Source organism: Trematomus bernacchii, unplaced genomic scaffold, assembly GCF_902827165.1.
Source record: "Trematomus bernacchii unplaced genomic scaffold, fTreBer1.1, whole genome shotgun sequence".
In the NCBI taxonomy this organism is placed as follows: Eukaryota; Metazoa; Chordata; class Actinopteri; order Perciformes; family Nototheniidae; genus Trematomus; species Trematomus bernacchii.
Window position 1 is genome coordinate 5,329,791 of NW_022987524.1, and position 16,424 is coordinate 5,346,214.

General features: G+C 40.7%; 1 protein-coding gene across 1 annotated transcript in view; it reads right to left on the reverse strand.

The window, feature by feature from the left end:
* Positions 1-16,424, reverse strand: part of LOC117473901 (cadherin-6-like) — an 80,833-nt gene that overhangs the window by 22,571 nt on the left and 41,838 nt on the right. The window contains exons 3-7 of the mRNA XM_034119858.1: positions 15,186-15,480; positions 14,952-15,071; positions 14,029-14,202; positions 3,734-3,921; positions 2,040-2,299 (exon numbers count right to left, since the gene is read on the reverse strand). Of these exons, the coding sequence (XP_033975749.1) occupies positions 2,040-2,299; positions 3,734-3,921; positions 14,029-14,202; positions 14,952-15,071; positions 15,186-15,480 (1,037 nt within the window). The remainder of the gene's footprint in view (positions 1-2,039; positions 2,300-3,733; positions 3,922-14,028; positions 14,203-14,951; positions 15,072-15,185; positions 15,481-16,424) is intronic.

The window sequence follows — 16,424 nt, forward strand, 5'->3', positions numbered from 1 at the left end:
TATTTGCCATATCTCTGGAACCCATCGGTCGATTTTGATGATTGACACCTCTTTTTAACCGTTAGAGCCAATAGAATCGAGAGGGACTTCCTAAATCCATCTAAACATTACCATTGGTGAAAAGAGTGATGCGCAGTCAGCATGCCCAAAACCGGAAGCTGAGTTACAGCTCTCATACACTCTATATGAAAATTCAGTTTATTGACATAAATGTTATGATGGATTATCAGTAATCGTTTCAAAGTGACACAGAGACATTGGATTTACCTTCAGCAGCGTTTATATGTGTTTTAATGCCATTGAACACAAAGGTAAGACGTATTTGCCGTTTTGGCCCCGTAAAGTGAAGTTGTGTGTTGTCTTTGCTGGCTTTCGCTGCCGCGAGTTTTGGTCGCACAGTGATGATACGTATACCATTGGAATCAGTGGAATCTCAGCTTTCATATGATTTCTAGTTTGTTCAGATCCGATGAAGTATACAATATTTCTACCGTGAGTTATGTGTTAAGTACGTTAGCGCTCTTTCGCTTAGTGCTAATTCAGAGGCTCGGCATAAGACTCGTGTTTTGTTTCAGTAAAAATTGTTCATTGTTTCTTCCCGTTAAGGCGAGACACGGCAGGCAAAAACATCGTTTTTCATGCAGTGGTCAATTTTGAGATTTTGTGCTATTTTGATTCCATAACATGTTTTCTTTCAAGCTTTTGGAAGAAAAACGTACAAAATACACATTTAGGTGTTTATTTTACTATAGTTTGTCTATTTGCGTCTGTAGATTTCTCCTAAATTCACTAAAAGTTCTAACGTAACATAAAGTATTTATGTATAAAAGACATCAAAAAGTGCATTTTGCATGATAGGTCCCCTTTAAGAAGCCCTCAGACGCTGTTTCTTGCAAGATGTTGCGGGAGCCCCCGCCCGCCTTTTTTTTCTTCTCACAAAACTGTGTCTCAGGGCTTCTTAACATTTAACAACCTATTAATGTGTCATACCCACTTAACGGGAAGAAACTCAGCTAACTGACGATACGAACCATTTTTACCACAAGTCTCACAAGAAGCGTCTAAATTAGCCCTGAGCGAAAAAAAGCTAACGCACTTAGCACAGAACTCACGGTAGAAATACTTTATTACTTATCGGATCTGCACAAACCACAGATTCTAGAGGTATAAGTTTCATCACTGTTCGACCAAAACTCGTGGCAGCTCAGGCAAACCCAGACAACACACGACGTAGCTTTACGGAGCAAAAACGGCAAATAGTCTTACCTTTGCTGTTTTTCTGATCAAAAGTTGTGTTCAATGGCATTAAAACGATAAAAACGCTGCTGAAGGTTAATCCAATGGTTAATCCAATGTGTCTGTGTCACTTTGAAATGATTACTGATAATCCATCAGCAATAAGCCTAGTTTTCAGTTTTTCAGAGCGTAACATAGCTTCCGGTTTTGGGCAAACTGCATGTGCATCACCCTAACTCCTCAATGTTAACGTGTAGGTGGATTTCCCCTTCGATTCTATTGGCTCTAACGGTGCAAAAGGGATGTCAATCACCAAAATCGACCAATGGGTTCAAGAGAAACGGCAAATCCACCCAAATCCACCCAAATGACCCCAGAGGTGGGTTTTATTTTGCTAAACCTCTCTAAAAAGGTCAAATGTCACTTGTTTTGCATCAATCTTGATACAGGGTACTTATTATATGTTAGCTTTTAGTCTACTATCCCATCATTCAAAGGTGGTTTTCACTATAAGTAATGTTTTTTTTGTTGGACGGACACTATAATTTACATTATTTTACTATGTTCAATCTGAATTTACTTTAAAATAAAACAATTCTATATTGATTCTGACTTTTCTACATCCAACTCACAGGTTTATCATTGCTTTGAGAACAAAGATTATTAATTTACCCCTTTTAGAAGTGTAGTTATGGTCATTTGTTCTGGGAATGTCATTTTCAAGCCTGAGACCTGAAAAACAGGCTCAGGGGTTAACAGGTTAACAGGTTAAGAAATGCTAATGGTCGGAGTTTCTTCCTTACTTGACCATGCTGCGCGCTCCGTCGGGGTCCATGGCGCTGACGGAGCCCACGGCCACGCCCACCGCAGCATCCTCCTTCAACTCCATCAGGTAGCTGGCTTTGTAGAACAGCGGCGGCTCGTCCACGTCTTCCACGCCGATCCGGACCGTGGCCATGTCTTTGGAGCCGGCCGACATGAAGCGGGGGTCCACCTGCGTGTTCTGGACCTGGATCTCCACCGTGTAGGACGGCTTCTTCTCGAAGTCCAGAGGCTGCAGAGACTGCAGAGGAGGAAGAGGACGTTGGTACAGTGATTGGAGATAATCAGTGTGTTGTTATATTTAATAGTTCAATTAAACTCTTTTGCTCTTTTGTATATACTAATTTGATCATTTTTGGTGTGGTTATTAAATAAAATTTGAGTAGTTATTTATGCTTTTATTTTGAAGGCAGCTTATATATTTTGTGGAGATGAAGGAGTGATTGAGCAGCAAGTTTGGGCAGTTTATTCGCTCTCTTTAAACGAGTTGTAAAACCTTATCCCGACATGAAAACATTTGGAAATGGGTCAAATTTGACCGAAGGACAACAGGACGGTTAACAGACGATTTGAACTCTATGGGATATGTACAAGACAGCAGAATCCCAATTGTCAGGAACTCGACTAGCCTGTTATTCAAAATGAATTGCTATTACTTATTATGTAGCCACGTATAGCTGAGCCAAAAAAACATAAAGAGCGTTTCTATACTCTACATTACTAGTAGTCGTGAACACATTTTATTTTTTTATTTGATAGCTGAGGAGTTGAGCTTCAAAGGCAGGATGTATAGAATGTAAAAACACATCTCTTTTCAGAATGATCAAATAATGAAAAGAAGCGGCGCACGCTGCTACAGGGAAAAATCTAACATTAATAAAAACTGATATAAAGCTGCTGACAGATTCAATCTGATGACAAATGATAATAGTTTCTCAAAAGTGCAAATACTGTTGGAATGTGTTTCTCGACATCAGCTGGACAGTACTGCATGGTTGTTTGAAAGCAGAACAAAGGCTCAGATTTAGTTGAACAGCTCTACATGAGCTTCCTGCTTCCTATAAGGAATCCTGGAAATTGTCCTCATCTCATATCCTGCTGACACAGTATCATTACTTCTTTGTGGAAGCTGGCATACTTTTCTTAAGGTTGTGTCAGCAGGAGGAACAAAGAATTTCTATATATCAAATTTGATTGTACATCAGTAAACAGGACACTGTGATAGAAAAAAGCCCAAGTCCTGCTGCAAAGACTAGGATTTGGAGGGGGGGGGGGGGGGGTGAAGATGAATACGTTTAATTTGGTTTCTTTCATCTGTCAAGCATGCAGAGGCTTTGCATATTTAACAGTACGTGTAAAACAGACTACGTGGGCAGGATCCTTATGAGTAGAAAGAGTGGGATCTGCTGAATCACTGCTTTACCATTTATTTTATTTAATGCCGTGAGAAAAATATCAAGATAATTAAAAGCCAGTCCATTTGAATGAGGGCATCAGGAAAGCTACATATTTCACTGTTTTTTTACAAAAGATGCCCTTTGACTTCATTCTGTGATATGTTCTCTGCTGTTGTCTCTTTTAGGAGCTTTTGATATCTTATATAATATGCCATGTTTGGACTTATTTCTTCCTAGTTATGCTTCCTCAACAGTTTATAATGTGAGTTGTGCCTCACCTTGCTGACGCTGATGACCCCGTCCTGGGTGTCCTTGTCGGTGGAGATGTCGAACATGTCCATGCCGTCCCCGCTGACGATGGTGAAAAACATCTCAGCGTTCTTCCCGATGTCTCTGTCGGTGGCTACGATTCTCCCGACTGAAGTACCGGACTTGGCCGACTCAGGAACTCTGAACTGGTAAATACCTAAAAAACAAACAAAAAAACAGGAGTCAGCTGCATGATATAAGACTGCTGCTGCTTTAACATGATGCTACTTATCAATGTTACTACTATTAGCCACTATATACAATTGCTTATTTCGGACTTCAACACACACAGTGGTAGTTAAAGGTGTTGTTGGTTAGATGTCTGTAATAAGGTCTGTGGTTAACACAAGCTGAATAGATTTTTACATTTTGACAAAACAATTCAAAATCTATGTAAGGCGTTTGCTAACAAGTGACTAAAAAAGACTACGAAACTTCATCACGCTGAACATTAGCCACCTTTAGCTTAGCGGTTGTGACGTGAAGTCATGTGATGATCTAGTTCGTTTATAGCCTAAAGTTAGATTTTTTTTCTTCTGCCGGTTGCATTTATTCTTCCAAAAATCATAAAGTGGTGTTAATACTGGAGATTACCCTGCTGAACATGTTTTAACTATCATACACGTGTATTTCCCACAATATTTCTAAATCCAATGGAAAAATCTCATTGCTGTTTGTTGAGGAAGCTAACTTCAAGGTTGGCCTAAAAAAAAATCATCATTACATTGCATTTGTTTTTACTAATGGCGTATATTCCACTCTACGGGATGAGAAAACATCTGGGCCAGGCCTGCCTAAAAAACGACAGCCCTCTCTTTCCTCTCAATGTAGCCAGTGGTTCAGTGCAGAGCGCTGATCTGAGGACCAAAGGTTGAACTTTTCTCAACTTTTGCTAAAGCAACTTCACATAAGCACATATTCCTGCTTCGGTTACTTTGTAACACGAATGCTGTGTCTCCACTGATAAAGTTATTGGCACTGTGTCAAAAAAGAATTGGCACAGTCATGTTTGATTCAATCACCAGATAAATAAAGTGAAGCATTTTCTAATTCTACAGATAGTGATTCATAATGATTTCCATAACATTCTGGATTGGTGTGATGGCTGATAACAACTTGCACTGAAATGAAATTGTAATGTAATGTTAGTGCACCTTAAAATTCAATATCAGTGAAGGTGTAAGCTATATTTAGAATATTTTCCGTGCTCTACCTTGCTCTGAAGAGTTGCTTGTTAACTGCTGCCTCGATCACTTATACACTTACGTATCCAAACTTTGGTGAATATGAAGTAACCCTTTAAAACACCCAAAACTTAAAAATCCATCGGTATTCTGATGATTGATCCATTGCAAGTGGGTGCTAAAGAAATCTACCTCGATAAAAGTCTTGACATAAAACATCAGTCCACAGTACCAGATCTTTGATTGCTGGGTTTGCCCCCTAAAGGCTGCTGTGCTGCCGTTTCATTTGTTATTGCCCATTTGAGACTAATATGTGTGCCCCATTTATTCCATTCTGTCAATAATACACTACCTTGACATTTGCTCATTGCTGATTTGTAACCACTGAGGAGGGTTTTTACACATTATACCACTCAAGGTTTCTTAGATTTTTCCTTTGGGGTGTTTGGGGCGATTTGTCCATTAAGCCAGCAGTTAGCACTTCTTGTCTAATGTTGCCCTCTGAGGCCCTTTTAGGAAGTTATTGTGATTAAGTGCAGCACAAATAAACCTGACTTTACACAGAAGCTAGAACATAACTCTGTGACTAGAGACCAATTGGTATTGATCAAGAAGCCTATCAACCCACCTTTTCTATTCTAAAAAGACCGGCAGTAGCTCAGTCTGTAGGGACTTGGCTTGGGAACCGAAGGGTCGCTGGTTCAAGTCTTGATCAGACCAAAATAAAGAATACGGAGTATGGCTGGGTAGCTGGAGAGGTTTTCGTTTTGGCATTCTCCCAAACAAGTCATGTGTTGCTGCCTATATGTTTTCAGACCATATGTGTATAGGTCCTACGCATGTGAGTATATGTTCTGTGAGTACAATGACAGTGAAAAACTCTATTCTCCTTAGGGGATCAATAACCTTCATGTTATTTTAACACACAATTATAGACTAATGGCAGGGCTGCACAGGTGACAAAATGCTCATTATACACCGATGGCTATAGGTATTTTGAGGATGGATGCAAACCCATGAAACCAAATAACATGGAGAAAGTTTGTTCTTCCTTAAAAAATACATGACTGAATGCTGAGTGAAGAAACTACATCTTGGTGTTGTCTGAACTTTTGAAATGAGGTGAGACAGGTAGACACCAGGAACAAACGAAGCATTCTTGTTAATGCTGATGGAAGCCAGTCGCTGGAACAATGTCTCTCCAACAGACTGCTGACTTCATCATCATTTAAAAATGCATTTCAAATTTTTGTTGTGTGATGAATGTCTTTGTTCTCTGGAATAAGCGCTAACATTGTGTTCTGCCATCAGTTTGTTATGGCAGTTTGAGATGGCTGTGGCTAAGAGTGTTCCTCCTCGTCAGGAAAGCTCGGTTCTGCACACAAACACGCTAAATGAATGCAAATGAGATGTCACTGCTGTACGAACCTGGGGCAGTTTCATATCAGCAAACTTTCTTTTACTCACAATGTGTGTGTGTGTACACTCCATCTAGTGGTGTGTATAAAACACTTGAGTGAGTAATTATATGCTGCTGTGACACAGCAGGCGTCACACACCCTGGCAGCTACACAGTACTCAACCTGCCACTGTTTTGGTGTACTCATGTGTGTTTGTGTGTGTGTAGTCACAGACAGAGGGAGTGAGATAAAGGATGTGCTAATGTGTGTACACATATTATCACACTGCAACAGCTGCAGTTTCCACCACACAAAAAAAGAAGCATTTCACTTGCTTCATGGCACATACTTATGCACATATGCTTCTCTGTATATTTATCAGCTAGCTTGCCAGCTGTCCACTGAAATGAGTTCAGTTCTAGTTTTGTGCTGGGGATGGTTTGATTTACAGTTGATTAAGCTTACGAACCACTTGAGAACCAGTTCGTTTTTTATTATATCCTAATAATTACCCATACTCAGTGGTCATTTTACCCTGCAAACATATACGCTCAAACTCAGAAACTGTGGCCACAAAAAGCTTTTTTTACTCTACTATTCCAATACTATTGGTAGTCTTTTTTATATGTTTTAGCAAAAAAATCAAACCAACAAAAAAGAAAAGTGGGAGCCTGGAGGAGAAGCACATTTAATCTTCACTCAGTTTTCTCTCTTGGCTCAGACACTGACAGCGCTGATTGAAGACATGGTGTGAAGTGAAATGAATAACACGTGAGGATGAAGGTGTGTGTGTGTGAGTGTGTTCTCCACTTGTATAAGAGGCAATTCAGTGTGAAGGACAGGGTTTGGGGTTAAGGGACAGGAAACACAGGATATACATGTTGATTTGTCCTCATACTGGTAGAAGTACAGGCATGTGTGTGTGTTAAGTGTGGTGACCTAAACAGAACGATGGTGCCACGTGCAATCTGTTCAGCAGATCCGCGGCTGATCTTATTGTGCACCCTGAACTGGAGACACAAACAGTAAGTGAATGGGTGCTAATGCTGGGTGGAGAGGAGGAGGGAGAAAGTGACACTCTGATACAGAGAGCGTGATTGAGCCAGGCAGAGATGGAGAGGGAGGGGGAAAAACAATTAGAAGATGAAGAGATGGATAAAGAAAGCCAGAGAGCCGGAGAACGAGGTTCTGCCTTCATGTCAATTTATAGGGATTAGACAAGAGAATGACGGATGTGATCGAGGCCGGCAGAGAAGTAATTTACTCTTTTACACTGAAACACACACTCACACTATAGGCAAATACAGCTTCTTGATGAAAAGCTGCCACACTTCCGCCAGCTGTTGCTGTATTCAAACTTCAACTGTACAGCAGCACACTAACTTCCTACAGATGTTACTGCTGCTGAGTGACGCTAGTAGCTAAGATTAGAACATGAAAATGCAACATATTGAGAATCATTTTCTTTAAACACATCTTATCCATGTTTCACCAAGAGGTTTTTTTTTTTTACTAGCAGAACAGAGCAAGATAATACAAATAGCGACAAGGCTAACACAATATTTGACACCAAGTGTGTCTAACAATGAATTCAGTATTGGCTAGCGGCTCATGCTAGTTAGCACCCTTAGCAAACAAAAATGCTACCTCCGTTCAAAGTTCTGCCGAAAGTTGTGATAGTAATCACATTATCATCCAACTAGTAGGTGTTATGGAGTCAGTACACCACCCGAACGAACTTTGAACATCAGTTTTTCAGACAAAATAAAGGAATACGGACAATTCATGATAACTGCGCAAACTCAAATAGTAAAATATATTTTTAAACTATAAAGACATACACATACAGTTTAAGTGTAGGCTTATCCAAATGACACTAATAATTTGAGAGCCCCCTGAGCCTCTTTCCAATATTTGCTGTGTCAGCAACACCTATATTCTGATAATGTTACATTTATTGGTACCACTTTACAATAAGACTACCCTTATAAAGGATTCATAAAGGGTTTATAGTTAGGTTATTAATTAGGTTGTAAACACTTTATTAATCATTAAGAACCATTTATAAACCAGTTCTAACATACATCAACACAGGCTCACTATTTGGCAAGATGACTATATTGGCTACCTAGCTTACTTCGTCTTCTTCATTAGCCAACATCCTTGGTATCTGTTGTTCACTGAGTTGATTCCCCCCCTTCCATCTTGATGTTTCTTGGCATCTCTTTATGACCATTTATCAATGAGTTACTAACATTTATAACTGCCAAAAGGGGGTCTTGTAAAGTGTAAAACACATTCCCATTTCTTAATGAGTTACAACCATTTATAATTTGTTTAATTTATATTAACCTGTTAAGCACCAAGCCTGTTTTTCAGGACTCAGGCTCGAAAATGACATTCCCAGAACAAATGACCATAACTTAAAAAAGGGGTAAATTAATAATCTTTTTTCTCAAAGCAGTTATAAACCTGTGAGTTGGCTGTGTAAAAGTCAGAATCAATAAAGAATTGTTTTTATTTTAAAGTAAATTCAGATTGAACATAGAAAGAAAATGTAAATGTTTTTACTTATAGTGAAAACTACCCTTGGATGATGGTAAGGTAGACTAAAAGCTTTAGGAATCCAAAGTACAACATATAATAAGTACCCTGTATCAAGATTGATGCAAAACAAGTGACATTTGACCTTTTTAGAGAGGTTTAGCAAAAACAACTCCACCTCTGAGGTGATTTGGGTGGAAAAAAGGTGGGGGCTTCGCGCATGCAGTTTTGCATCAGAGCGAACCTATACTCTAGCTCTGACATCTGGAAACGGAAAAGCAGGTTTATTGCTTATGGATTATCAGAAATCATTTCAAAGGGACACAGACACATTGGATTAACCTATGGATTAACTTCAGCAGCGTTTTTATCGTTTTAATGCCATTGAAGATCACTTTTGACCAGACTACGACACAGGTAAACCATGTTAGCGTTTTTAGCTACCTAGCGCCACATGTTTTGATGTCTGTTTTTGTTTATAAAGTCGCGAGTTCGTATCATTGAGTGATAATGTATGCACGCATCGATTCTGTGTCACCTCACGATGTGAATCGATGTGTTGGATGTGCAGAAAAGATAAATAATAAGGTTTTGTGAGTGAATTTCGGTGCAGTAATCTGTTAGCATTTTTCGCTTGTTGCTAATTCAGAGGCTCAGCGTTAGCATTGTGGGTTTTTTTTTGAAAAAAAATTAAAATGATCAGTTAGATGAGTTTCTTCCCGTTACATGGATATAAAACATTCATAGTTTATTAAATGAACATGCCCTCAGACACTGTTTCCTGCAAGATGTTGCGGGAGTGCCCCGGTACCGGGGTCTCTCGGGCTTAACAGGTTAAAGGGGACCTATCATGCAAAATGCACTTTTTGATGTCTTTTATACATAAATATGTGTCCCCGGTGTTTCGGGGAACTCACGCAGCGTCAAAAAATAAAACCCTTTCTCTTTTCCTCCGTACCCAAATCTTTTAAAAAACGGAGGTACAACGAGCGGATACAGATTTGCTGCCGATATGACGTAAAATCGGCGGCGGACCCACAGAAAGTTGCTATCAGAAACAATGCCTGACGTGTTTTGGACGTAATCTCGTCTTTGTTTACATTAGCAAGCCTCGCTAACACTCAGAGCTAACCTGTACTGTAGAGCGCATGTGTTTAAAAAGCAGGAAATAAAAAAAGGAACTCACCTTGTGATAAACCTGCAAGAGAAAAAGCATTTGAGCTCCATACTGTTTCAGAAATAATCCTTGATGTGGTTTAGAACAGGATGGCGTTTTATCACAGCAGAATTTAACTTTATCTCCGGTAGAATTCTGATCAGGCATTAGCTCCGCCTCCCTTTTTTTTTTCTTCAAGTTAAGGACCCAAAATCTGCATTTCTCTAACAGGGCTGCAAAAGAGGGGTATGAGCAGTATGAGGCATGGCTACAATGGGTGATCTGTTTGGTATTTTAAGCAAAAAACTTCACAGACATGTTTTCTACTGTATAGGTATGGCCCTACAATCAATTTTTCCAATATAGGTCCACTTTAAGAGGATCAGAAGCAACTTTAGGGTTCCTGTCACTTCAGGTTAAATCGTGCATATTTCCAAACATATTTTAATCACGTTACCAGAACTCTTTTCCACATAGTAAATCTTTGGGACCCCGGAGGAACGAGGCCCTGTGGTAGTTTCCTGTTTTACCCTGATTCTATCTTGCTCACAGCACTAAAATAGTTACTTTTGAAAAATTCAATAGCATCATCTTTTGCCGGAGACAGTACTCCGTAACTTTGGACAATCCTAAGAGCAGGCTGTCAGTTTGCATAGGAACTATTTCTTCAACCAGAGTAGTTCCATTGAAACCTTCTGGATTATTCAGAGTAACCCAAACTGTCTGCATGGCTACACATCACTATAGGTGCAGTATGTACAAATATATATTCTTTGGGGTAAAATGGCCAGATACTAGTGTCATGATCCTGGTGTTATTTTGTTTCCAGTTTTATTTAACTATTCCATTCCCATGTCAAATCTGTGACCAAATCGGCCTTTTTCCACCTGAGGAACATTGCCAGACTCCGACCATCACTCTCGGAGTCGGTTGCCGAAACCCTAGTACATGCCACCCGCTTGGACTACTGCAATGGTGTCCTGTTCGGGGTTCCCAAAAAAAACCTGGACAGGCTCCAGTATGTCCAAAACTGTGCTGCTAGGGTACTCACACACACAAAGCCATGGCAGCACATCACTCCCACCCTCATCCACCTACACTGGTTGCCGGTCAAGTCCCGTATATCTTACAAAGTACTCCTCCTTACCTACAAGTCCCTCCATGCCCTTGCCCCCCAGTACCTATCGGACATCCTTCACCCACATGCCCCACCCTGGAACCTGCGGTCCTCAGACTCTGGCCTGCTTACCACCCCCCGCACCAAACTGCGAACCTTCGGGAACAGAGCCTACAGTGTGGCAGCCCCCACCCTCTGGAACGCTCTCCCTGCGGAGATTCGCAACATCCCCACTCTTGACGCCTTCAAAAGGGCCCTCAAGTCCCATCTGTTTGCCAAGGCTTTCGGCCCCTAATCGATCTGTTGTTTTGTCTGTCTGACTTTTGTTTTGTTATGTTTGTTTTTGCCCTATTACTGTAAAGCGACCTTGGGTCCCTTGAAAGGCGCTATATAAATGCAAGCTATTATTATTATTATTATTATTATTTTGAAATTAATTTTTTCCTGTCTTTTCTTCTTACTTCCTGTCTGTGTTTTCCCGCCTGATTGTCTGATCCTTTTCACCTATGGTCCTCCAGCTGTGTTTTGTCTTTCTGATTGGTCCTATGTGTACATATATATTTGTCGTCTTTGTCTGATTCCCTGCGTTCCTGCCTGTGTTCCTCGTGCCCTCTGTGGTCTGCACTCAATTTTTCTTTATTTGTTTTACCTTGCCCGGTTTTGTTTTATATATGCCTGCCTCCCTCTTTTGTTTTGACTGTGTTTGGGTCCAACCTCTTGCCAAACTGGGACAGATTGACTATTTGAAGAATATGATGTAAACTAGTTTGACATAACTAAGTCTGCAGATTATTAGCATAATAGTGGTTCTGCTAATAATATGTATTTGTATTGCATTACTGACTTAGCTGTAGCTCACCCAACAAGCAGCTAGCTTCATTAACCCACATTACAGATTGGATTAGTTCCAATCATGAACATTAGATGGCAAAATTGCACATGCTCATTTGCTCTGACTCTGAACACCTGTTAGAAGTATTTGTTTATGTATAGGCACTGACCATCTGTTGGCATGGGAATCAGTACAAGAAGATAGTTCCAGTGTACACAGGAAAAGTCAATCTGACCAAATTTAGCAGTTTGTAAATAATGTCACTTTTAAGGTACATTTTACTGCTTTTACACATCAAGTTCTACTTTTCTCAGCCTATGAAAGGAGTTCTATGACGTAGATTTTGAGGGACCTCTTTTAGGTCTGAAGAAAAGATCCTAATGACATCAGAATTGCCGATTCTACCTCTGATTTTGAAAGATCTTTTCTCCAAACTTGAAATGAATGATGAGAATGCAGTACACAAGGTTTGATTACCCCTAAGAGCATTCAGGATTGGAGGTAGCCATGTTGGCTCATTGGGTCTTGATTAAACCTGCTTGAGTTTGCTGTACTTTGTGATTATTTCTTTCTGGATTTTACTGAAACTTGCACCAGTGGCGGATGAAAATGATCCTGCTATGTGGAAACGGTGGTCCTGCTGTGATGGACAGGATGAGTTATAGGGTAGTTACAAACTTGATTGTCTACGGCTATGGCTGTAGTGCAGAACTCCGACGCCCCTGACATCTGAGATATCTAGTGTCTGATCACCATGATTAACTGGTCCATAACAGTCAGTATTTGTGAGCAGTTACAGTTGCTGAAAAGTCAGCAGTTAGTTGCAACTAGGGTTGGGAACGGAAACTTGGTTCAGACTAAGAACTAAATCCAGAAATGTTGGTTCTGCTTATTGGTTCCTATTGGCGATCTCTCTTGACTGGTTAGCGCTCTGCAAAGCGATACATTTGTTTAGTATTTTGCTGGAATTACAACTGTGTTAACTCATATTAGATGCCAAAAACATGTAAGTAAGACCTGCTGTCTATAGATTCTTTATTAACAATGCGCCACTTTTACACACTGCCAGCGGGAATCCTGAACTAAAAATAATATGCTGCCCTGTTTCATACGTTTAATGGAACTCTTTCATGTTGTCCTGTTTATTCTTACAACCATTCAAATGTATAGGTGCCCCATAAAGCCTTGCAGTGGCTCTTCTCTGATATCACTGGTTATGTGTAATGGATGTGGCTCAGGGGATAAATATGTGTCGACCAATCAGAGCCCTTGCACTCAAAATGTCAAAGTGTTCTTGGCAAGATACTTTACCCCACATTCCTCCTATTGGCATGTTTACTGTTTTGAAATGTATGTTAAGTCGCTTTGGCTGGATTACATGTAATTAAATGTACTTCTGTACACTTTAAGACCCAATATTACTAGGACCATGATACAGAAATGACCATTTAATATACAGGAACTCACAAACTAGACACCGCTGACTATCCAGGTAACAATTTGGCCTCAATTAGCAACTTGTACATACACAGCCCGCCATATACCAGATTTCCACCTTGTCTCATTGTGTCCATCACTGATCCATCATTGAATTAGTTTAACAGAGATGAACAAACAGGGATGAAACTGTCCCCAAGCCCTAACTCTAACCCTGGACCTTGAGTAACTTGTGTTTTCCTGTGATATGCCTTTTGCTTCTTTTCTAAATGTTTAATGTAACTGTTATCCTTAAGCTGCTTTCAGACATTGAGGGGTTTTACTGGCAGCTGATACTGTGTACCATACATCACAGGCTAATGCTAACTGCTATAATCTCAACATGTAGCTAAATCTAGAAAAATAAAAGGAATGACACAATTAATGTCTATTGCACATTTTTCTAACTTTATTGTTCCCGAATTACACTTTAAAGATGTTTCTCCACTACTGATTCAGTGTGAAACGGTATGGAAAATAACATAACAACTATGCTTTCTGCTGCTTCTGAGAGAGTGTGTGACTCCGTGTTTCATCATGTGTAGGCTGTCTTACTCTGAGTGAAGCGGGGAGGGTTGTCGTTGACATCAGTGAGGGTGATGTTAACCGCGGTGGTCCCAGTGAGACCCCCCCTCTGTCCGGCCATGTCCTTAGCCTCGATCACCACCTGGTAATGCTCCCTCTGCTCGCGGTCCATGTCACCAGGACCCAGCGCCGTCCGGATCACACCTGGACAAAGATAACATGCTGCTGATAACATGCTAACACAAGCCTACATCATGGTAAACCTTATGCAACAATCAAATACATCAGATTCAATTGTTTTTATTAAGGTAAGAATACAATGCGTTTACGGTTGGTATGAATTAACTTGACTGATTGGTCTGAGAGAGCCGTTAGTGTAAATAACGTGACTGACAGGATATAAATAACAGTAGGCTTATTACTACTTTTTCTTACAAGATAAAGTGGGTATAAATGGTTTTGGATAACCTTTGTAGCTAGTGCTTGCTGTCATTCTCACCACTCTACTGCTCTCACTTTCAGAAATACTGCTTTCATGGACTAATTATTTCTAATATACTTTCTTATTTTAAATCATAGCGAGGCTACTGTCACGAAAACTTCCTACAAAGGGTTCATCCAACTAGCGAATTTAAAAAAAAAAAGGTCTTTAAAATAAAGAAGAATTACATACAAATCGACTAAATCAAAATCAAAAAAGAAAATGTAGGTAGTACATCTACCTATAATATATTGATCTTTATTTAAAAAATGTATTGTAACATTGTAATCATGCTAGACATCCCTATTTGTTTTAAAGATGTACCAGTAATCTGATTAAGTATTTCCTATTGTAACTGTAACAGAATACGGTTACCTTTTTCCTTTACTATATTAACACCTAATCCCTTTACATGTAATCTGTTAATTTTCAAGGGTGATGCTGGGGGGGGGGGGGTTCGAAGAAGACATACCTGTGTTAGGGTCCACAGAGAAGTAGGGGTGTCCCTGGCTGATGCTGTACACCAGCCTGGCGCTGCTTCCATACATACTGTCATCAGCATCTGTAGCTGTCACCTGGATGACTGATGTCCCTGAGAGATGCAAGTAGACATGTTATGACAAATATCCCCAGATCTGGGTCATCCCTGGGATTAATATTGAAAATCATTGAACTAACAAATGAAAGTCCAGTCAGTCGTGCTTACCGATATCGGACCTCTCCGGCACGCTGCCGGTGTAAAGCTCCTTGCTGAAGTGAGGCTCGTTGTCGTTGATGTCGTGCAGTTTGACGGTGAACTCGGTCTCCGGCTCCAGCTTCAGTCCGGTCCGTTTGTTCACCACGGTGGCTCTGAGGATGTAGAAACCCTTCACCTCGCGATCCAGGCGGCGTGTGGCGTGTAGGTCCCCGTTGTTCTCATCGATGACAAAGATAGTGCCCGCCCCCTCGCCCGACAGGACGTACTTCACCAACCCATTTCCGTGGTCCTGGTCCGACTGGAGCTGCACATGGACACAGAGAGAGGAACGAGTTGAATGATCATCTGAATGCTTAAATGGTTCAGAAACAAACACACTTTTGGCGCGTTTCCACTACAGCGCGGAGCACGGTTTAAGAGGGCTGTGACGTCAGCGGCCCGTCTTTGGTTGCGTTTCCACTTGGCCTAGTACCGGCCGGCGGGTCCTAATTCACAGTTTTTCTGGCCTCATAAAATCGTGGGTCCAGGGCCAGAGACAACGAGGCTGAGTCGGGCTGAGTATGCTAAACTAGAGAGAGCTACGCTGGCAAGGGGGCTACAACTACAACAAGATGGACATATTTGACCGTGATTTAATTGTAATACACGTTTCAAAATGATGCCGAAGTAACAACATACTGATACCGGTTAGTAAAAACCATGAATTAATGCTTTGACAAGTCTGCAGACAGACGGCAGGCGAAAAACCTTTTAAAATGCGTGTTTTCTGAATGGAGATTGGCTAAGCTAACGCAGTATATGCTCCGACCGTCCACACTCACAACAACGGCCTATACAGACATAAATAAACCAGCGACTGTATTCGTCATGACACAGACAGTCTGTGGTTTGTACTTGTTTAACTTTTGTCTAGTTTCTGAACAGATATGAGGAGCTGTGAGCTCTGAGTGCTAACAGCTAACGGCTGTGTTGTTTTTCTGGGGTCCTCTGAAGATCACGTCACGGCTCCGCCTACACTGCGTTACTATAGATACTGCCCCAGTTCCTAAACTGTAATGGAAATGCGCCATAAAGTGAGCCAGTCCTAACGAGGCCCAGCCATACCGAGCGGGGCCGAGCGAGGCCGTGTAGTGGAAACGCGCCATTTGGTCCTAACCTGATCTATCAACTTAGATTTTTTTAGATCTGTCTTATGAAGCTTAGCGCAAGTTCAACCAGGAAGACCATCTTTACTCATTCATTCAAATA